This window comes from Lontra canadensis, unplaced genomic scaffold, assembly GCF_010015895.1.
Source record: "Lontra canadensis isolate GAN:19392208 unplaced genomic scaffold, GSC_riverotter_1.0 scaffold79, whole genome shotgun sequence".
Taxonomy (NCBI): domain Eukaryota; kingdom Metazoa; phylum Chordata; class Mammalia; order Carnivora; family Mustelidae; genus Lontra; species Lontra canadensis.
Window position 1 is genome coordinate 9,497,531 of NW_022631073.1, and position 24,034 is coordinate 9,521,564.

General features: G+C 39.4%; 1 protein-coding gene across 6 annotated transcripts in view; it reads left to right on the plus strand.

Annotated features, from left to right (window-relative positions):
• Window positions 1-24,034, plus strand: part of ATE1 (arginyltransferase 1) — a 157,055-nt gene that overhangs the window by 70,426 nt on the left and 62,595 nt on the right. For all 6 annotated transcript variants that reach the window (XM_032882168.1, XM_032882164.1, XM_032882165.1 and 3 more), the window contains 2 exons: window positions 5,973-6,154; window positions 10,142-10,241. In XM_032882168.1, the coding sequence (XP_032738059.1) occupies window positions 5,973-6,154; window positions 10,142-10,241 (282 nt within the window). The remainder of the gene's footprint in view (window positions 1-5,972; window positions 6,155-10,141; window positions 10,242-24,034) is intronic.

The following is a 24,034-nucleotide window of genomic DNA, read 5'->3' on the forward strand; positions in this document are numbered from 1 at the left end:
ACTCCTCAGACTATATCCTTTTCTAGGGAGAGAATCATGGCTTTTTAAAGAACAAAGGGATATGTGACAGTGAATGCTAGAACTGGGGTTTGACAAATAATAATAATAACATTATTATTATTTGTGGATGTTCTTAAAAGTTTAAAGATCTATTTATTGCCCAAACAACATTTTAACTATAACAGTGGGAGTTTTAGAAATCACTGATACTGCTGGAACCCATTTGCTGTTGTTCGCCTTGGTCACCTGTGCAGTTGCTCTCCTAAACCTCTTCCCATACTTGTCCTCTTTGGAAGGGAATTCCTGTGTGCAGCCCATACTTAGTTACGCTCCCTTACCTTAGCCTATTTACATAAGCTCTTTGGAATTCTTCTGCATGGGAAATTTGTATTTCTCCCTCATTCACTAATTTTTTCAGTCATATACATTAGTATAGACTCATGGATATTTATTTTATACTTTGGATTGTAATCTAATCCTACTTGATTTTGTTGCTCAAATTGTGCTAGCTTTGGCCATTGGGAGCTCTTTTAGTCATCCCCTTTGTCCCTTTCGTAGAACGCCATCAGTGTGTTCTTTTGGTTCTTCAAGTGCTTTCTTACTTTTTGACACTACAAAATGACCTAGGCTTAGGGTGCCTGGGTGGCTCAGTTGGTTGACTGTCCAGCTCTTGGTTTCAGCTCGTGTCGTGATCTCAGGGTCCTGGAATTGGGCCCTGTGTCAGCCTCTGTGCTCAGTGTAGAGTCTGTTTGGGATTCTCTCTCTCTCCCCCTGCCCCTCCTCCCACTTGCTTGCTTGCTCTGTCTCTGAAATAAAGAAATCTTTAAAAAGATGAGCCAGGCTTATATTACTTCCTGTCCCAGTCCTGGAATCAGCCATTTCCCAAAGAGGCTTGTTCTTTTACTACAGAATGGAGAAACCAAGATCTGGGTACTAGGCGTGCATGCTTGTTGCTACTAGGGTGTCATTTCCTTAGGCCTTCTCATCTGACAGAGTGAAGAAATAATATATGCGTACTATTATTGTATGAACATATCTTTGATATATACATGCCTATACATATTTCTGTATGTAACCATCTCCTCTATATTAGGCTAAACAGTTTCTTTTAAGATTTTATTTATTTATTTGACACAGAGAGAGAGAGAGAGAGCACAAGTAGAGCAGCAGGCAGAGTCAGAGGGAGAAGCAGGCTCCCCGCTGAGCAGAGAACCCGATGTGGGACTCGATCCCATGACCCTGGTATCCCAGGACCCTGGGATCATGACTGAAAGCAGACATTTAACCAGCTGAGGCACCCAGGCGTCCCTAAACAGTTGAGCTTAATACAGTGGGGACTCCAGTCCCGGATTCTAATCTATTACCCCATGGATTTTATCTTACTTATCTGTAAATTCCCACTCCCAATAGTGAGAAACCTCCATCCATTTACAGGAGACGTGTATCAATGTTATCAATGTATCAATTGTTAACCTGTAGTCTCATGTAAAACGGCTTTATCAGGCAGAATACAGTGCTTATGGCAGATTTACTTTCACCCTCATTCTTCTGGACCCAAAGGTTACTGAGGTCAACACCTTTCCCCTCCCAGCCACTTCCAGACATTTGTGACGAATCTGAATATGAATATAAATGTAATGAGTGTAAAGAGCCGCTTCTTACATTTGTGATACAGTTAGATTCTCTTGTCGTGTTTCTGTTCCTTCCTGGGATCCCCTCACCTCCGAAATGATTTTCTTTTGGTTTGCATCCATCAAGGCTCACTCTTTGTGTCATACAGTTCTGAGTTTTGCTCCGAGCATGATGTCACATGTCCACCAGGACAGAATCAGAGAGAAGAGTGTCGCCCTGTGAGTCCCTGTGCCTCAGCTACTCACCCCGCGCACTCATGGCCACCATCGATCGTTTCGCTGTCTCCGTAGTTTTGCCTTTTACAGAATATATTTGGAATGCTTGTGGGTAGCATTTGCAGACTGTCATCTTTCACTTAGCAGGATGTACTTAAGGTTTCTTCATTTTGTGTGTTTGTGACTTGATAGTTCATTTCTTTTGATCGACGAATAGTATTCCCTGTGCCATGATTTGTCTATCACCTGCTGAAGGATATCTTACTTGCTTCCAGCTTGGGTAATTGTGAATAAAATTCTTAGGAACATTTGCATGCAGGCTTGTGGGTTTTTGTGTGATCTGAGTTTTCAGACAAACTGGATAAATACCTATGAATGTGGTTATTGGGTTATATGGTAACACCATATCTAGTTTAGTCAGAAACTCCCAAACCATCGTCCGCAAAGTGTCCGTACCATTTTACATTCCATTATCAGGGAAGGAGGTTTCCTTTTGTCCCGCATCCTGGCCAGTATTTAATACTCAGGTTTTTGGATTTCAGCCAGTCCAGTAGTTGGTTCATACTATCTCATTGTTTTTCTTTTCCATTCCCTAACAAATGATGTCGAGCGTCTTTTCAAATGCTTATTTGCCACCTGTACCTCTCCTTTGGAGAGGTGTTTGCTCAGGTACTTTGTTCAGTTTTTAATCGGGCTGTTGGTTTTTTTTTTTAAAGGTTTTTTTTTTTTTTAAGATTTTATTTATTTATTTGACAGACAGAGATCACGAGTTGGCAGAGAGGCAGGCAGAGAAAGAGAGAGAGGAAGAAGCAGGCTCCCTGCTAAGCAGAGAGCCCCATGCGGGGCTCGATCCCAGGACCCTGAGATCAGGACCTGAGCTGAAGGCAGAGGCTTTAACCCACTGAGCCACCCAGGCGCCCCTGGGCTGTTGGTTTTCTTACTGTTGAATTTTGGTCTTTCTTTTCTTGAATACCAGTCCTTTATCCAATACATGTGTCACAGCTTTCTCCAGTCAGTAGCTTCACTTTTTATTCTTCTAATAGTGTGTTTTCCAAAGCAGTTTTTAATTTTAATGAAGGCCATCTTGCCAGTTATATCTTTCATGGATTGTGCTTCCGGCATCATCTCTGAAAACTCATTGCAAAACCCAAGGTCACCTAGATATTCTCCTTTGTTATCATCTAGAAGTTTTATAGAATATAGATATTCTCCTTTGTTATCATCTAGAAGTTGGCATTTTACATTCAGGCTTATGGTGCATTTTAAGCTAATATTTTTGAGAGATGTAAGGTCTGTGTCTAGATTTAGATTTTTTTGCATTTGGGTATCAGTTGTTACAGCATCATTTGTTGTAAAGACTGTCCTTTCTCTGTTGAACTGTCTTTGCTTTTTTGTCAGAGGTCAGTCACCCATACCTATGTGGTCTATTTCTGTGCTCTCTGTTCTGTTACACCATTCTACTTACCTGTTTTTTCACCAGGATCACCCTGTCTTGACTATTGTAGCTTCATTGCTTTACTGGTGAGTCTTTTTGTTTTTGTTTTTGTTTTTAAGATTTATTTATTTTAGAGAGAGAAAGAGTATACAAGGAGGAGGGGCAGGGAGAAGAAAAAGGAGAGAGAATCTCAAACAGACTCTGCACTGAGTGCAGAGCCCAGCCTGGACAGGGCTCTGTCTCATGACCCTGAGATCATGACCTGAGAAGACACCAAAAGTTAGACTGTTAACCGACTGTGCCACTCTGGCGCCCCAACTTTATTGATCGGGTAGCATTAGACCTTCAACTTGGTTCTTCTGTATTATGTTGGCTATTCTAGGTCTTCTGCCTTTTTATATAAATGTTAGATAAATTTGTTGATATCCACAAAATAATGTGCGAGATTTGGATTGGGATCATATTAAATCTGTGAACCAGCTTGGGAAGAATGAGTCTTCCAATCTAGGTGCATATAATATTTTTCAATTTAGCTAACCTCTTCTTTGATTCCTTCTGTCAGAATTTTCTGCATATATAGTCTACACATATTTTGTTGGATTTGTACTTAGCCATGTAATTTTTTTGGTTTTATAAATGGTATTGGGTTAAGTTCAAATTCTAGTTATAGCTAGTAAATAGTAAATAGTAAGTATAAATATAAGTATACGTGTAATATAGTTAGTAAATAGTAAAGCAAATTTCTTTAGATTGTTGACTCGGTATCCTGTGACCTTGCTATAATTGCTTATTATTTCCATTTTTTATTATTGATTCTTTGGATTTTCTACATAGTAAATCATGTCATTTGTGAATAAGGACAGTTTTATTCTTTTCTTTCCCAATCTTTATACCTTTTATTTCCTTTTTATTACACTAGCTAGGGTTTCCATTATGATGTTGAATAGGAGTGTTAAGAGAGGTATCATAGCCTTGTTCCTGATTTTATTGGGAAAGCATCCATTTTCTCACCATTAAGTATAATGTCAGCTGTAGATTTGGTATATATATTCTTTACCAAGTTGATGAAATTCCTTTCTCTTCCTAGTTTGTTTCTAGTCATGAATGGATGTTAGATTTTGTCAGAGGTGTTTTCTGCGTCAATTGATATATCATAGGATTTTTCCTTTAGCCTCTTTTCATGATAGAATACATTAATTGCCTTTTTAAAAAAATTACTTTTCTAATGTTGAACCAGCCTTCTGTACCTGGAATAAATCCCACTTTGTCACTTACATATATAATTCTTTTTATACATTTTTGGATTTGATTTACTGATACTTTGGTGAGAGTTTTTTATACCTATGTTTTGAGAGATACTGATCGGTAGATTTCCTATCTTGTAGTGTTTATTTTTTTTTCTGGTTTTAATACTAGTAGGCCAACTTATTTCATTTTTCTTCATTCTCATCTACTTTTGTCCATATGTACTATCTGTGATTTTAGCTGTATGAAAATGATATACATATTCTGTTGTATTTGTTCACTTAAATTGTTAATCTCTAAAATGCCTATTTAGTCTCTAGCAAAGCATTATTTTATGATGTGTCATAATTTTTGTTTTATGATTTTCATTTAGGAACAGTTATATTTAAAATCAGATTGAATTTTAGGGGCACCTGGGTGAGTCAGTCAGGTTGAGCATCGTACTCTTGGTTTTGGCTCTGGTCACAGTGTCTCAGGGTTGTGAGATTGAGCTCCCCCATCAGGCTCCATGGTCAGCAGGGAGTCTGCTTGAGATTCTCTCCCTCTCCCTCTGCTCCTCTCCTACTCCCCCACCTGCTCTTTCTCTCTCTCTCTAAAAGTAAATAAAAACATCTTTAAAAAAATCGTATTGAATTTTAAAATGAAAAATGTCGCTGGGATTATAGTTAAATTAAGATAATGGTAAGGAAATAACTTTATTTTCTTTAGGCCAGAAAGGGAAAGTCTTATAGCCCTTTTGTATTTACATAGGAACTCTTACCTAGAAAAAAATAATGGGATCCTATGCCTTATCAGTGTGGGCTCATCACAGATTAGGCCTGGCTGGCAGTATGGGGGCAGCTCTGTTCTCACCCATCCCTCTCCTTTTATATTCTCCATCTTCACTTGTACACCATTTCTTTCCCAACTTTTATGTGGAACAGAAAAATATAGTTTAATATTTATTTATCCTGTGAAATTTATGTTTCCTACTGTTATATTTTTTAAACAAGTTAAAAAAATCTTAAGCTTATTTCTTTTTTCTCATGCTTTTGTTCGGTCAGTGTTTATTTTATTTTATTTATTTATTTATTTTTTTATTTTAAAACATTTTATTTATTTATTTGACAGAGAGAGATCACAAGTAGGCAGAACAGCAGGCAGAGAGAGAGAGAGGGAAGCAGGCTCCCTGCTGAGCAGAGAGCCCGATGTGGGGCTCGATCCCAGGACCCTGAGATCATGACCTGAGCCGAAGGCAGAGGCCTAACCCACTGAGCCACCCAGGCGCCCCTCGGTCAGTGTTTATACAAGTAAAAAGTTTTATAAGGTGTGACTGCAGAGGATGATGGCAACATGGGAAATTTTAGTAGTCACGAAGGAAAATAAAAGTATATTAGGTAATTATTAAGATTTTTAATATAAAGATAAAAACAAAATGTTCATGTGTATATCTGTTTTCTCAACAGGCTGAGAACCCCCCTCATGGACCAGATTGTGGTTATGGCTCCTTTCACCAGCAGTACTGGCTTGATGGAAGAATCATTGCTGTGGGAGTGATTGACATCCTTCCATACTGTGTATCTTCTGTCTATTTGTACTATGATCCTGATTATTCATTCCTGTCTTTGGGTGTCTACTCCGCACTACGGTAAGATTACTTTTGACAGCGGTAATGGGTCATGTGGAACTTCAGATAATTCCTCATTTGATTAGAGTTCATCATGTAACGGCAGAAATCCTATATGACAGTGCATATTTGTTGCTATAGTAATCTGTTACATATTGGTGTTTAGAATACCGCTTTTAGAACTGAGGCCAATGTCTGATGCTAATTCCCTAGTTTTTTAAGTTATCATCTCGTCTAGGATAGGACAAGTCACTGTATTTGTGGGGTGTTTTTTGTTTGTGCCTTTATTTAAGCTCCTCTATCAGGAACAACTTAATGTTCCTTAAATATTATAGTATTTACATATTTTTGTCATTGTTGTATATATTTTTTTCATAATTAAAGGTTAAATGAATCTCGTGTAAGTAATGTGAGTCTTTTGGAAAGATTTATATAATGATAGAAAGTATATAGAACAGGACTAGAAGGCCCTACCTGTGCACTTAATTCTGTGGCTCTCACCAAAAGATTATTTCTCTTTTATGTCCACGGCTGCAAATGTACACAGCATAGCGCAGATACTTTGCATTATCCTCATGGTAAAAAGATTAGGGCCTTATTCTTTGAAAAATACTTGTTCTATTTTTATTCCTTCTTGTCTGCATATATATGTGGTAGAGAAGGGAAGGAGGATTGAAAATTATTTTTCTGTTGCTTGTCTGGGACCTTGAGACTTTCTTTCTTTCTCATGGTGTCATTGTTTTCTCGTTTCTCAGTCTCTGTGCAGTGGTCACATTCTCACATCTTGGGAAGATGTGTTTTGAGATTATTTATTTGTTGTGTATGTGCTTTTTTCTGAATTATAAAAGTGGAAGAGTTGGTATTTTTCTTTAATCTCCATTTGATTTTTGTAAAAAATCTGGCCCATGATTGCTTTTGTGTGTTTCAGTGGTCTGTAATATAAAGAAAAATTCCCCATCTAGGTACTTTCTTTTTTTTTTTTTTTTAAAGATATTATTTATTTATTTGACAGAGAGAGAGAGAGAGAGATCACAAGCAGGCAGAGGCAGGCAGAGAGAGGGGGAAGCAGGCTCCCTGCTGAGCAGGGAGCCCGATGTGGGGCTCAATCCCAGGACCCTGAGATCATGACCTTAGCTGAAGGCAGAGGTTTAACCCACTGAGCCACCCAGGCGCCCCATCCCATCTAGGTACTTTCAACCTGACATGTCTCCTAATGCCAAGTTAGAGCAGATTCACAATTATACAGTGTTTATAACTGAACTCTGTAATAATTTTTCTTTTTCTTATGTATTTAATTGCATTTGTGTATACACTAATTAAGAATATTCATGACACTTATGACATCAATGATATTGGAACTGATACTTTGAAGCATTTACATTTTGTAACTTTAGAAGTATATATTTATTTCAGAAAAACTACTTTTTTCTTTGAACAAAAATCAGCGAACACTTTGAAAGTATTGCCATTTTCCTTCTTGTTTTGTTTTTATATTTGTCACTTTACAGTGTGTATCCTTGGATTTGTTTAGACTTCTCAGGTAAATATCGAGAATATTTATATAACCACATAGTGAATCCCAACCTGTATATGACATATCATTTCATATCTCAATAAACCAAGGGATATTGAAATCCTACTGCATTCAAGATAGTAAATATACAATTCCCAGCAAAATTAATAAGAGTTTTATTTATTGCTTTGGTATGTCTCTTGAAGTTCTAGAGCTGAAGAGCTTTGAGGAAGCAACAGAGGAGCCTGGGAGCCTGAAAGCTATTGCCTCTGCATTATAGTCTTGTCATTTCCTTTTAGTGTCTTGAGAATATGAGTTGCTGAGTTTTCTAGAAGAGGAAAGGCAACCAGGAGATTGATATTTTCAAGCAAGAATGGGGAGAATAGGCTATAAATTGCCAGTTCTGTTATTGATTATAATGTATTTCAGTGAAATCTGTTTAGCTAGTTTCCCTCCATTTCTTTAATTTCTTAAGCAATTGTACAGTGAATATGGTTTTTATATTTTAATCTATAATTAATACAGATTTTTATATAACCTAGTCCGTAGGTTTAAAAAAAATGTTTGAATTAGGGATCATGAGTGTGGCATTTATTTATGTTTTGTTAGCAAGATAAATTTTAGAAATGAATTAATTTGTTTAACAGATGTTTATTTGATAAGAACCTATGTATCCTGGACACATTTCATAGAAATGAGTAAGGGTTTCCAGCTTTGTCAAAGCAGACAGTAAATTAGAAGCCAACATAATACTCCATTAAATATTCCATTATACTGTGACAAAAATAAAATCACGGTGGTAGGCATGAGGTCCTTCTTGTATAGGGTGGTCAGGAAAGACCTCTCTGGACAGGTGACATTTGAGGAGCCAAGAAAAAGTAAAGTATTCAAGTGTGTGAATAAAAATCTAAGGGTATAAGTATGGGTAGTACAGCATCTGAGGTGGTCAGGCTGGGATGGGAGTAGGAATTAGACAGGAGCTGAGCAGGGAGGGCAGAGATGCAGGAGGCACTGGTGAGGAGGGGCTGAGGGAGGTGCACTTGATAGGTCATGGTAGGGAGGTTTGATTTTATCTATGTGTGATACCAACGCACTTCGAAGGCCTAGGGTTTGGGGAGGTTACCTGATCTGATTCATACTGTAAAAAATGACTTAGACCACTCCGTGGGATTTATAGAGGGGCAAGAGTGGAAACTGGAAAGCCAGTCAGGAAGCTGTTACAGTCATCCAGGGGAACCATTATGCCGGCTTAGACCAGAATAGCTGAGATGGAGGTAGTGAGAAGTGGTCAGATTCAGGGTGTATTTTGGAGATGGGGCCAGCTGGACCTGTTGACGGATTGGACATGAGAGTGAGAGGAGAAGAACAGTTAAGGATGGTTCTAGGTTTGGGCTGGATAACTGAGGAGCAGAGGGGCAATGCAAGACCAAAGGAAGGAGTGCGGTGCTCAGCCGTGGGTGGTCCTGCATTGGTCCTATCAGTGCTTTCTTCCTCCCTTTGAACCTTGAAAGTGGATTCGTTCTAGGAATAGTGGGAGTTATTCTGTTACAGGCTAATAATGTTCAGTCTGCTTGGATTTAGAAATACTGTTATTTTCCAGATGAATTTGTAGGATCACAGGCCTTCAGTGATTTAAATTTGAACTTGCAAAATGCACAGACTATTCACTTAAAAAATTTCTCCTTGAATTTCAAGCATTCATTGGAAAGAAGGAAGGAAAGAAAGAAAAAGAAAGCCTTCAAGAAACATAAAAACGAAACAAGCAACTTTTCTCCTACTTTAGAAATGTACTAAAGTTCCCTTAAAACTCTCAAATACAAGTAGTCATTCATGTGGGCAAGTGAGATGAAGTTCTGTGCCCAGATTTATCCGGATGCAAATTAAAACCACTTCAAGCATGGGCATTGCTGACAGTGTCTTTGTTCAGTTAATCCTTGCCTATGCCAACAAAAAGAGAAAAAGTGGTGAGATAGCATAGTTTTTTCCACTCTTTAGTTTTAGGGAGAATAAATGTTAGAGTAGCATCTAGATGTAGGAAGGAGTTATACATCATATGCTGTTGCAGGTGTTTGCATGTTAATGGTCATAATAGTCATTCTTCCTGAAACGTGTTGGTTTTTCAGTTTTATAAAACTTGCTGCACTGTTTTTCACTTGATAAACACAGCATTTTGCGAACTCAAGGGGATAATGCGTAACATATTAAATAGATCTATTTTTATGCTGTTTGAATTTCAGATCAACTAATATGCTCAATAAAGTATAAAATGTGAACTTAGATGCATTTGCTCAAATAATTTAGAGTTGTTTATGTCTTTTTAGTAAAAGCTATCTTAAAGTATTTTCTAAAGTTTTTCTGTTTCAACACTTGAAGTTCCTTAATAGCTTAGCAATTGGTTTTTAGGATTTTATCAGATATTTGACATGAAATTACATATACTTTGAGTATTGGACCTAGATTTAACTGTACCTTCATCTTTATTCTTCTTTTGGCAGAGAAATTGGTTTTACTAGGCAACTTCATCAGAAAACATCTCAACTCAGCTATTATTATATGGGTTTCTACATTCATTCATGTCCCAAGATGAAATACAAGGTAAAGCTGATTTTCATGTGTGTCTGCTCGAGATGCAGTTCGTTGACATGAATACTTTCATGGTTTCTCATCATATTAACTCACTTACATATTTACAATGTATATAATGAATTATTTTTAAATGTGTTTTAAACTTCATGGAATCTGGCTTGTTCATTGCCTGAAACAGTGCTGGCCACATAGACACTTAATATTTGCTTACTACAGGTTGATCTGTGGAAACAAACCAAATATACAGAGATCCAGGCTCTTCTAGAATATTCAGTAGGGCCCTGCTTACATGGGGTAGCACAGTACACCCACTAGGAGTCTTCCTTGTCTGGGTGCATCCTAAGTCTTTCCCCACCCTCCATTTTTCCTCCCTCCCTTCCATTTTAGCTTTGTTTCCTTTAGACCCAGTCACAGTCCAGAAAAACTGGAGCTCAATGTAAGCAGTGAGGTATTTTCAATAATAAAAATAGTAACAATAATGCAAATGTTTGTAAGATTTTTATCAAAGAAAAATGAATCCTTAATATGATTTTTGTCTCAGGGCATATAGGACTTGGGCTCTGAAGGCATGACGAATGGGTTAATTAAGGAAATCACTTTGCTGCCTCAGAAATGAAGCTTTCTATAGTGAGAACCACAGCCTTTACTACTCTGACTTTGTAATTTATTGTATTATTGTGAGATTTAACTGTATGTCAGAATTTCCCTTTTAAAAAAGTTTTACCTTTTTGACTGTCTTTAATTAAACTCTTTGATGTTCTCTAAGGATTAGCAGCCTACTGTATGTAAAAACTACAGAGCAGTGTAAAGGAGCAGGTTCCCCACATCCTGCCCACCTTAAAAACAGGAACAGAACACCTTTTGCTCAACTTAGAATGCTGTTTTCAGTTCTGAAGAGGCAAAAAGATGTAAACATCAATCTTCTTCTTAAAACTTGTTATCTTGTTAGGATTGGGAGTATTCTATATGAGAACAGATCAGGATAATGGTTTGGGTAAGTGGCCTGATGTCCAGTAGGCAGATGGGGAAATACAGGTCAAAGAGAAGGAGCAGACAAGTAAGGATTTGCCGGTGACCTTGCCTGTGACATAGTCATATAAAAAAGGGGGAAACTGGGGCGCCTGGGTGGCTCAGTGGGTTAAAGCCTCTGCCTTCGGCTCGGGTCATGATCTCAGGGTCCTGGGATCGAGCCCCGCATCGGGCTTTCTGCTCAGCGGGAGCCTGCTTCCTCCTCTCTCTCTTTCTGCCTGCCTCTCTGCCTACTTGTGATCTCTGTCAAATAAATAAATAAAATCTTAAAAAAAAAAAAGGGGGGGGAACTGAAGGACTCGAAAGCTATTCTGAGGTATTTATGCCATTGGGAGTCATTGAAGGTTTCAGAGCCAAGAGCATGGCATGTGGAACTCAAAGAACATATTCATATGTATAAATTACCATTTTTTTAAAAAGTTATGGGTATTTTAAAAGCATAAACCAGATTGAAAAGTGTAATCAAACCCCTTTGTACCCATAACCCAGCTGCAGTGGTTTGCGGTCGTCCTCGTGTTTCATCTGTCCTTTCAGCCCTGTTCCTACCTCCATCATCTTTTGAATTATTTTGGAACAAACCCAGAATACCATTTTGTCTGTACATCTTTTAACGGGTATTTCTAAAAGATAAGAGCATTTGGAAAACATAATATAGTCTTAGCATCACACCTCAAAAGCATTAACAGTATTTCTAAATATCCTCCTCTATCTCCAGTCAGTGCTTATATTTTCTGATTGTCTCATAATATTTTTTTACAGTTTGTTTGACTTACAACCCGCGCAGAGTCTGTACATTTGATTGGTATGTCTTGTAAATCTTTTTAATCCATAAATTTCCCCTCTTTTTTTTCCCCCTGTGCAAATGAATAATCCACAAAACTTGTTGATTAACTAAATGTGGGAATGAACAAAAGTATTTCTAGAGCTTTGAGGTCAGGTGCTGAATGTCTGGGGAAGGGACGCTTCCACTGTTAGAACTATGGGTCCTAGAAGCAAAGTTGGCTCTGAAAGAAGAGTGATATACACTGTCTTGCTGGTTTTATGCTGACACGGCCCAAGTCTTCTGGTCAAGGTGTCCTGCTGGCATTTAATCCCATATTTAAGTGTACATTGTACGTAACTTGTGAATTTAATCCTTCAAATAGTTCCTTTATGCCTGAATTATTAATTTAGTTGATAGGTCTAGACATTTATACTCTGTGGAAAGAAAAGCATGACTATATTTCTCTTTTCTCAAAAATACTTACTTGGTACTGTTTTTACTAGTGTTTTCTCCTCCGAGCTCATTTTTGTGGTACCAGATCTAAATAAATTCAGGATAGGAAACTCAAATGCTCTAGGTATTGTAGTACAATAATAACACTCAGAAGAAAAGTCTAGCCACGCTATATATTCGTTCACCCTGTATATTTGTGTACTTGTGCATGACCCCTTCTGAACAGAAGTATTTTTATCCCAATTTTAGGAACTTGGAGAAATTTCACTTTTTCTTCCCATCTGTATTGGTCACGTTAGTGTTACAGGCTTTTTCCCTTAGTTTTTCCTTATGCCTAAGCTAAAATCTTAATTGCTCTGTATTTTATCCTGTTTCTTTTTTGTTGTTGTTGTTATTCATAGAAATGTTGACCATATTTTCATTACTCCTTTCTCCATATGAAGACTTTTTATTCCGCCTCGTTGACTTCAGTCCAGACCAAATGCCCAGTGTTCTTTAGTCTCCCTCCTAGGTTGAGCTCTGCTTGGAAATAGAAGTCTGGCTCATAGCTAGTTGTTACGTAAGAATTAAAAAGTGCTCTCCATACTGTTCAGTCATTTGGCTTAATCATACCAACTGAAATTTGTCAGAATTATAGCTTTAGGGTATTATTTTTTAAAATTCCATTTGCATAAGAGATACCCCTATGCCCACCTGTCGTTTTTTTCCTTCATTCACATAATACTGACTGCACTCCTACTGGAAGTGCAGCAGTGAGCAACACAGGCCAGATCCCTAGACTCCAGGACCTACGACAAGCTAATAAAGAAGACAGATAATCAGACAGGAATAAGCCCTGTGTGATGTGGTAAATACTTAGGAGGTGTGGCTCCTTCAGAGTCGGTCAGGGGGCGCCTTGAAGAGGCATAATGTTTAGACTAAGGTTTGATTGACAGAAGTCAGCCAGTGGGAAGCTGAGGGGTCATTTCAGGATGAGACCAGAGGACAGCTGGTGTTCTTTTCCTTTTCAGTTGCTGCTTTTAGCCATTTTGGCTGTACTTTAGGATGACCTAAGGAGCCTCTAAAAGATACCAATATGTGGGCCCTACCTTCTAAGATTTTGACTCATTGGCTGGGGGTCAAACCATGGGTGTTTTTTATTTGTTTGTTTGTTAATGCTTAGAAGATTCTTTTTTTTTTTTTTTAAAGATTTTATTTATTTATTTGACAGAGAGAGAGATCACAAGTAGGCAGAGAGAGAAGGGGAAGCAGGCTCCCTGCTGAGCAGAGAGCCTGATGCGAGACTTGATCCCAGGACCCTGAGATCATGACCTGAGCTGAAGGCAGTGGTTTAATCCGCTGAGCCACCCAGGCACCCCAATGCTTAGAAGATTCTAATGTGAAGTCAAGCTTGAGAACCACGGCACTAGATTAATTTTTTCACTTCCGAGAGCATAATAATGAACTGGAAGGATGATTATTTCTCATTTTAAAGTTAGCTATTTTCTGTTCATCAAATTCAGAATCACTCATATTGAAGAAGCTCCCATCTACGCTTGTTATCTGGGTTCTGGAACATTAAAGGCTGGCCGACCGGAGTCTTTCAGCTGGGTCTCCCACCCAGGGGCCTTTACCCTTAACTGATGTCTTGTTTTCCTCTCTCCCGCTGCACGTCCCCCTCCATCATTTCTCAGCCGAGCGGTCACTTGGTCCAGTGATCTATACTGGACACGAAGACTGGATTCGACCACCCACCCACCATCCCCAGCTCCCACCGTCCCCAGCTCCCTGAGCATTCTGTGTTTCTTCTCAAAGTTCAAGTCTGTCTCCTCTGTATACGTTTGTGAGACTCTTGATGTTTATCTTCAACATGTACACAAGTACCTAGAAGTGGGCCTGACACACAGTAGGTGTTTAATCTGTAATACACGTTTGTGGAATTAATGAGAAGAATTACTAGTGCTGAGGGTCAAGGAATTCCCTCTTGTTTAACAAGTATTTATTGAGCGTGACTAGGATAGCTTCTGCTTTGCAAATAGGTTAGAGCTTAGTAAGACACACAGGTGGTTCTAAGGGAGTACACTGGATATCGTGGGATACTGATAAGTACTCTGATATCAAAGGGGGGTTGTGGTACAGGAGTGTGTAATGATGGTTTGGACAAGTTGCTTAACTACAGCTGGTCATGGTTTTGAACTGTAAAATGGGAATGAGGTAGAAAATGAGATATAGTGTGGTTTTGTTTGTTTGTTTGTTTTTTAAAGTAAGCTCTGTGCCAGTGTGGGCCTTGAACTCACAACCCTGAGAACAAGAGTTGTATGTTCTACCAACAGCCAGTCAGATATATTGTGTTGTGGTTTTGTTTTTTTTTTTAAATCCCAGTTTGAGAATAGAATCTTCTTGTGCTGACTAGTAGGGTAGATCCTACCCAGCTGGATAGCATGTACAAAATCATTACTTTTGCTTTTGCTGAGACCTGTCGAAGTTCTGTGTTTCTCTACTGATAAATGGCAGCCAGATTGTTAAGTGGCTTGCTTGTGCTGCTAACCACACTTCTTAGTTTAGTTCAGATGCTGGGGAAAAGCAGAGGCTTCTGCTAATCTGTGCCAATACTGCCTCCCTTTATGAAAATTTCAGGATTGTGGACACTTCCCTCTTTCAGGATTGTGGACACTTCCATCTTTTGTTCGGAGGAAAGTGGCACTGAACTCTGCTGGGGTCGGTGCAGCAGAAAGGTGAAGCTCTCCAGAATAATGCCTGTGCTACGCCGCAGGGTGTCTGTTGGTTTTGGCCTTGACCGTCGAGGGCAGAAAAAGTCTGAGCTCAGATGTTTGTGGGCAGAATAAAATGACTGTTTTGTTCCATTTATAGATGTTTTCATTTCTTCTAAGGATATTTTATATTTTCAGCAAATGAGAGCCCTCACTTATGAAGGAACAGCACAACTGCTTTTAAAATGGGAATTCTTAATCAGAAATGTGCTGTTCAAAATTTGTAGGTAGATGTTGGTTCAAGCGTGAATATTTCTCATTGCAATTTGAAGGTCCAGAGCTAGACACCAACAAAAGGTAACTCACAGAAAATGAATTGCACACCATCGTAAAATCTCTCATTTTCAAGATTCAGTGAAGGTAAATTTAGCATATAACTGTAGGAATCATTAAAAGTATGTCTTCTTTCTTGCAGCATAACTAAGTGTTTAAAGCATTAGTAAAGGTGTATTTTTGCCACACGGTAAAATACATGTGGAAGAATCTGTATTTCTAGCTGGTATTAAGGAAAAAAGGAATATATCTTAAAATAGGAATATTTTTAATAATTGGGAAGCAGCAGTGTCTTAGGTACCTGGTACCCTCTAGACACTGGGAGTATAGCTGTGAACAGTGCAGATGTGGGCTCTGCTGGTGGGCGCTGGTGGAGGTTCCAGCTGAGGGGGCATGTTGGTAATAATCGCCGAGCGGCACCCAGCGATGCAAACTATACCTGAAACTAGAGTAATGTTTCGTTTGGATTTTCTTGTGTAGATTTAGACATGTTAAGTTACAGCCTTTGCCATATCACACACACACGTAAAGTAGAGCAAATGGCATATTTAACAGCAGGTCTGAGACACACAGAAGAGCTGGTTATACCTGCTCTCTTTTTACAGAGTCATGAGTTTTGCTGAGGGCGTGCTGGAATGACGGGTCTATCTTGATGGGTAGGGAGGACCATGGCGTGCTAGATGATTTCCAAGGTGTGGGTCCCTCTTCTGTGCCTCTCCCCTTGTATGTGCTCACTGCTCTGTCCGTCAGAAGTAGATTCTGGTTTCTCTGCTCTGGCTGGGCTGGCCTTCTGACTTGCACTCACTAGCAGGATACCACGGAGAGAACTCTGGGGGTCGTAAGGCCCAGGCCTTCAGAGGACTGGCAGCTTCCCCTTCCTCTTCGGAGCCAGCCGTCATACTGCGGCTGGTGAGAGACACCACCTGGGAGGCCCAACACCATCTTGGATGTTTCACTCCAGCTGAGCTTGCTGGCTGGGTCCGGCTGCCTGATTGAACCCAGGAGATACATCATCAGAGGAGCCACCTACCTGAGCCGTAGCCAACTCACAGGATCATGAAAAATAATAAATGATTGTGGTTTTCAGCTGCTGCAATTTGGAGTGGTTTGTTCCTCTGCAACAGAAGATGAGAACACATGGTATGGGATGGAGATCACTAGATAGAGATGTAGATGTCCCCATAGAGAGAAGTCATTCTCTGAGGAGCTGTGCAGACTCAGAATTGACCCTGAAGTGACCCGAACTGATCTGAGAAGTTTCTGATGGCTCAGTGTGAGAGAGTTTTGACACAGTCACCTAATGTCCATATGCAGTCATTACCTAGAGACGTGCCCAACTGACTTATGGGAAGTCATCTTTGTAAGGCATTTCATTTTGTAGACTTGACCCTACAAAGCATTTCTTAACATGATGAATTTCGATTTTGCTTCTCCGCTAATGATAATGATGAGCACTGCGAGATGAAAATCAGCATGTGGTCATTTTTCATGGTTTTGTAGATGACGCTCGCTGCCATAAATTTTCTGTGGTTTGCTAGTTTCCCGCAGTTATATTTTTGTGCATGATATTCCCTAAAATGCCTTTTTTATTGAATTCTTTTGATTTAGGTGGTGTTTGTATGTGTCGAGGTTGATTGACATAAACATGCCTTAGTGAGATGTGTTTGGTTTGTGCCTGTGCTCTTAGACATAAGACACAGGATAGTTACAGAAGAATCAGTGAGAGCTGGAAAATAGTCACTAATGAAAGGAAATGGGCTTGATTATGTCACGTTATCATTGTTCACATTAACTGTTTTAATAATCGTGGCCATGTTAATGGGATTTGGTAACAGTTTTAGCATAACTCAGTACCAGCTTGGGGGCTTAGGAGCTGGCTGACATGAAGAGAAATTGTATTTTCAGCCTAGAGGTGTTTCTTCCTGGAGGTGTTGCCCTACTAAAGCAGGAGGGGACAGTTCAGCTTTCTGCCATGCTCAGTAATGCCCATATTCTAGGTCTGCTTCTCTCATAGTTCCAAGGTGGTTGCCACCCATCTGGGCATCGTAGGCCATTAGCAGTAGCTAGAATAAGAAAAGAGTAATGTCTTCTCCTGTGTCTTTCACACATATACACACGCGCGTGCACACACACACACACACACACACACACTCTCTCTCTCTCTCTCTCTCTCCCTCCCCCTCCCTTTTTTTTTCTTTTTAAGTAGGCTCCATGCCCAGTGTGAAGTCTAACATGGGGCTTGGACTCAGGACCCTGAGTTTAAGACCTGTGCTGATATCAAGAGTCAGATGCTTAACTGAATGAGCCACTCAGGTGCCGCTCTCTTTCTTTTTTTTAACAAATATTTTTAATTGTGGTAAAATACACAGAACAAAATTTACCATCTTAACCATTTGAAGTGTACAAGTTAGAGGTATGAAGTATGTCCACAGGGCTGTGCAGCCATCACCACCATCCATTTTCAGAACTCTTTTCATCTTGCAGAACTGGCACTCTGTGTCCATTAAACAGTAGCCCCCCAAGCTCCATCCCACCAGCCCCTGGCAACCACTGTTCTACTGGTGACTCTGAATTTGACTCTGATAGGCCCATCATATAACTGGAATCATGTAGTATCTGTCTTCTTGTGACTGGCTTATTTAACTTAGCATAATGTCCTCAAGGTTCATCCATGTTGTAGCAAGTGTACGAATTTCATTCCTGTTTATGGCAAATAATATTCCAAATTATGTATATTTCCCATTTGGTTTATGCATTCGTCCATTGACGGACACTTGGGTTGCTTCCACCTTTCGGCTATTGTGAATAATGCTGCTATGAACATGGGTGTACAAATATTTGTTCAAGTTTCCTTTTTCACTTCTTTTATGTATATTCCCAGAAGTGGAATTGCTGGATAGTATGGTAATTTTATGTTTAATTTTTTAAAGACCCACCCTACTGTTTTCCATAGTGGCTCTGCACGCAGATTCTCATTTCTCCACATTCTTGCCAACACTTGTTATTTTCTGGGTTTGTTTGATAGTAGCTATCCCGATGTGTGTGAGGTTGTCTGTTTCTTTTTTTAAGATTAAGGGAAACCTTAACAAGAAGCCTCCCAGCCCAGTTCACTCATTTTACCTGTCAGAGTTGTGCCTCTCGTGTGTACTTGAGCCAGTCCCTGGCGAGGTGGATGGGACTGACCTTGTGCAACAGGAGGAGTCACTTCCTGGAGCATGTGGCGCTATAGATGGTGAACACTTGAACAGGTTTTCTCTTCATTTGGCCTAACCACCAGTATGTCTTGGAAACTGAGCTGTGGCTTTGTATTTATTTATTTTATATATGGATTATATCATTTATATGTTATATAGTTTGTATGTATGTATGTACACAGTATTATTATATATGCTTTTAAAAATCAGGTTGTTGGTTTCAATCTATTTGGCTTATTTTCTGAATATTTTTTAAGTGGATTTTCCTGTGTTTCCAGAATGTTTAATATTCACATGTAAAGCTTAGTTCATATTCTCTATTTTGACCCCTTTCCATACAATTCAAAACTGCTTGCCTTTGAAAGTAAAAATTGGAGCATATAGAAATGATGATAGGTATAATTTTTAAAATTTCTTCTCCGTGCTGCTGTAAGGCTCTTCTGTGATCTGAAAGAGGTGTTTTGACTAAATCCTTATCCAGACTTGTATGCAGGCCAAGGTAAACAGTGATTTCAGGCAGTCTGCTTTGGTAGCATGACATGGCCAGACATCAGATAGTTGAAAGACCAGAAAGGGTTCGGAAATGTCAGGAAAGAAACAAAAAGCTAATTCATCTGTGATTAATCATTCTTCAAGTCAGTGCCTCAGCTTAATTGTGGTCATACAGCACCTCTGAAATTCTGCAGGAGTTTGCCTAAAAGAAGGCAGTTGGCATCACTGTTACAAAAGTACCTACAGGAAAAAATTGGGGTTTATTTACAAAGCTACATCTGCCAAATCATGAGCCGTTGAAACCCCCAAGCTCCCACGCTTTCAAAATTTCCTGACCAGACAAATTAGCAGATGTTATTTTACTATGGCACTGCAGCCCCGGGTGATGCATTTGGGTACACGTAGTAGTGACTTTGCTGCTGTCGGTCGGAAAGAAATACAAGTGATCTCATCGCTTACCCACAGCAGAGGACACAACTCTGGAGTTTGTGATTCAGCATCTATTGTTTGGGATGTTAAATGTGTGATGAATTAGACATAGTCAGTAGAAAAAATGACCACAGAATAATTTTAATAAGGGATTTTTGATGCCTCCTACAGGCAGTGGGAGGTAAAAGAATTCACATGCTCATCACAAATTCTTGTTTCTAAAATTGTCCCATGTGGAAATTTGCTGCATCAGAGTCAAAAGGCAATTCCTTAAGAGCCAAGTGTTTTAAGCTACTTATTACAGATGAGAAAATTGAAGCTCGAAGTGCTTAACTTGCCCAGAGTTTGAATTAACTCACATTTTTAAAAGTATTTTATTTACCTATTTAAATAAACTCTGCACCCAATGTGGGGCTCAGATTTATGACCCCGAGACCAAGAGTCACATGCTCTATTGACTGAGCCTGCCAGGCACTCCTCACATTTTCATTTTAGTAACATAAGGGAGAGTTTGGAATTGAAATTCATATAAAAGGCTTTATTTTTTAGATTTATGATGAGTTGCTTGTAACTTTTAATTTTGGATAATTCTGTAATACTTTGCGTAGTAGTTAAAGGTAAATGTTAATGGGGGATAAAAGCATATTTAATCATGTGCCTTTCCCCATCCTTTTCCTCATTTGTGCATCCACAGTAAAATAGAAAGCCTGGTATAGTGCATGATTCCTTTTTTTTTTTTAAGATTTTATTTATTTATTTATTTATTTGACAGAAAGACAGAGAGAGCACAAGCAGGCAGAGCAACAGAGAGAGGGAGAGGGAGAAGCAGGCTCTCCGCTGAGTGGAGAGCCCGATGCAGGGCTTGATCCCAGGACCTTGAGATCGTGACCTGAGCCCAGGCGCCCCTAGGGCACGATTCCTGCCCTTTGAAAAACAGCAGCCATCTTTGGAGCTTTTGGAAAGATACTACTACCCGAGCTGTGCCCTGACCTACTGAAAAAGCAAGTCTGCTCTCCTCCTTCCCATAGCCCCCATTCCCCCACCGTCAGGCGCTACTCTCCTCCGTGCTCTGGAGCTTCCCTTCCTCCTACCTCTGAAAGGTCTTGCACTTAGCTCTGTGCGTGCCGGCTGGGGCTTCCTGTCCAGACCACGCTCCGGCTCTTTCTTGAAGCCATGCACTGCATTTGCCTACTGCCGCCGCCACCGACCCCACGCCCTGTGTGCCGAGTGAAGCTGGAGGCTGTCTTTCTGATCCTGTGAATTCTGTGTTCTCTGTAGCTGGGCTTGTACCCCAGTTGTCTGTAGGTATACATGACCAGTCCGTGTTTCCGGAGGGCCTCCTCCGTATAAAACATCCTGCTAGATGCCGAGGCAAGAGGAGTATGATCAGACGTGATTCCTGCTTGTCATGTCCCTGAGCAAACCATGGCTGATCTGTTGCTGTCCTCGGTGCCCAGCACATTAATTGGCACGTAGAAGGTGCTCAGTGAGTTTATTGACATGCATTGCCTGTGGAAGGCGGGCAGCTGTCTGAATGAGGAAAGCTGGGAAGCAAAGGGAGGCAGTGCGTACATGAGAAGCATGCAAGCATCTGGCTCCTTCACGGGTCTCTAATTGGAACACCGGGCTTAGAAGAAATGTGGTCAGGCCTGCCTCGGTGGTCCAGTTTGTATCTTCCAAGAATTGTCTCTGCTACCTAGCTGCAGTGTTTAAAAAAAAACAAAAACTTTATTGAAACATGGTGAGCATACAGAACAGTGCACGTTCTGAATTGTACAGCTTGATAAGTTTTCAGTGACTCCACCTGTGCAACCAGCACCAAGATCCAGAGCCAGAATATTCCAGCCACGCTTAAACCTCTTTCATGCCCCCATTGATTATGAGCAAACCCCAAAGATAACCACAGTAGTCTCTTCTTGCCTGTTTTTATACGTTACATAACCAGAATCACTCAGTGTATTTTATTTTGTGACTGACGTGTTCCATTCAACAGTCTGTTTGTGAGACTTATTTATGTGGTGTGTGGAGCGATAGGCGGTTTATTCTCATCGCTTGTATTCCCGTTCTCCTGGGGTGAACTCTTTCTAGGTTTTGGCTAGTGTAAGTGCATCTGTGAGTTTGTTTACATGTCTTTGGGTGAGCATATGTATTTCTGATGGGCATAGAGCTAGGTATGGAATTGCTAGATCGTGGGTTTAGTTCATACTGCCCGTAACTTAAGTGAATGTACCAATTTACACTGTTGCCTACAGCATGGTGGTAGTCCCAGGTGCCTCCCATCCTGATAGTGTCATGTGGGAGGAGCATTGTGGTTTTAATTTGCATTTTGATGTTGAATGCCTTGTCATAGGTCTGCTGGCCATTTGTAAAGTGTCTGTCCCAAGTCTTTTGCCCATTTATCTGTTGGGTTGTCTGGCTTTTATTTGTAGAAGTCCTCCCAGCAGTCTGGGTAGGAATCCTTTGTTGCATACGTGTTTTACAGGTAACTTCCTCCACTTGGCTGCTGGCCGTTTTATTCTCTTAATGGTATCTTGTGATGAGAAATTCTTAATTTTAATGTAGTCCAATTTATCTTTAGGGCCTTTGTGTCTTGTTCAAGAAAATTTTGCCTATCCTATGTCCATGGAAATATTTTATTTTCTTCTGAGATTTTTATAGTTTTACCTTTCACACTTAAGTAATTGATGGGAAATATTTGGTATATAGTTGTGCTAAGGGTCAAGACTGAATTTTTTCCCAGATGGATCATTACTTTTAGTTTCTTAAGGGCACTGCCTGCCCATAACCAGTTTAATTAGTATCTCAATCAGATGAACTCTGCCTTGTTACATTTGTACTGTAACAAACTGTCTCCGCTTTCCCTTTTTCAGACAGCCTTGATTCCATTAAATTAGAATACCTCATTTAATTTTAGATTTCTCCCTGAAGAATGATACTGGCCAGCCTGTTCTTAATTTCAGTACCGAAGGGTATGCAAACAAGTCACCTGCTCTTGGACATTTCTTCCAAATAACTTAAAAAATAAAAGATGCGGAGATGCAGAGCATCTCTTCACTGAAACAGGATGATGTTTTGTGAAAATTCAGTTACAAGAATGATTAAAACACAATGTATTTAGTATTAATATTACTAATACTTGTAGTATCAAACATTTACCATTTGTTGGTCACATCCCATTTTCTCATTTACCTTATATCATTGTTTATTGTATGTACATTTATTTAATTATACAGAAGTTAAATTTTTTTGTGTCACCCGGTTTATTAATCCTTTTGCTCTTGGGGTGCCAAGGTGGTTCAGTCACTTGACCATCCAACTCCTGATTGGGCTTAGGTACTCTGTCTCTGTGTCTTTCTCTGTCTCTCAAATAAATAAGCAAATCTTAAAAAAATAAATAAAAGACCTTCTTCTCTATGCCAACATATTAAAACAGTGATATCCTCCCTTTACTCCTCTTCACCTTGCAAAATTCAGCTCCTGTTTGCTCCCACTCTGAAACCTTGCCTAACGGCATTGTATGGTAAATACATGTTTTCCCATCTGTTTGTTTCTTTAGACTCTAAGCTTCTCAAGAAGTAGAGTTTGTTTTTTTTTTTTTTTCATTTAATTTTAACAGCAGTCCCTGACTTATAGTAATTATTCTGTAAATCTTTGGATGAACAGATGGATGGTAATATGAGAATAATGACTGATTTGATTATTGGTTAGAGGGAAAGTGCATATCCTTAAGTGGTATCATTTGGTATTTCTACAGGATAGATCTTTTTATGATTTCAGCAATATTAAAGGTAACTTTATTAAAAGATTGTTCAAGGGACTGAGAAAGTTATGTTTGAATTGTCACATAAATAGTGAAGATACTTTTGTGTTGCATATTTCTACAAATTGAAAAAGCATTGATTGCCAGTAATTTATAACATTTGTAATTCTGAAATGCTAACCCAGTATAAAGATACACATGGTTTATATTTGAATTAAAAGGTTTGTTTTTAAAAAGATTGATTTAGAAATGTATCCAATTGAAAAAAAGTTCATTATATGTAAAGCCCTTGAAACAACAGTATAGTCTTTTCTAGTCTTGATAGTTGTATTATGTAAATTTACAGTCTAAACATTATTTTTAACTAACATGGATTTATTTGTTTCATGACCTAACCTTAGCTATGATGGGGCAATGAAAGGCTTCCCACTCTGAGTTCCTGTTCCCACTTGCTCTTAAACAGTGGTTCTCTATTGAGCAATTTTGCCCCGATCCCTGCCCCATATCTAGAGACCCTTTTGATTGTCCCAGTGCGACAGTGGGGGAGGGGTGTGCATGCTACTGGCATCTAGTCGGCAGAGGCCCACGATGCCGCTAAACATTCTACACTATACACAAGAACTCCTAGCATCAAAGAAGTCTCTGGCCCAAAATGTCAC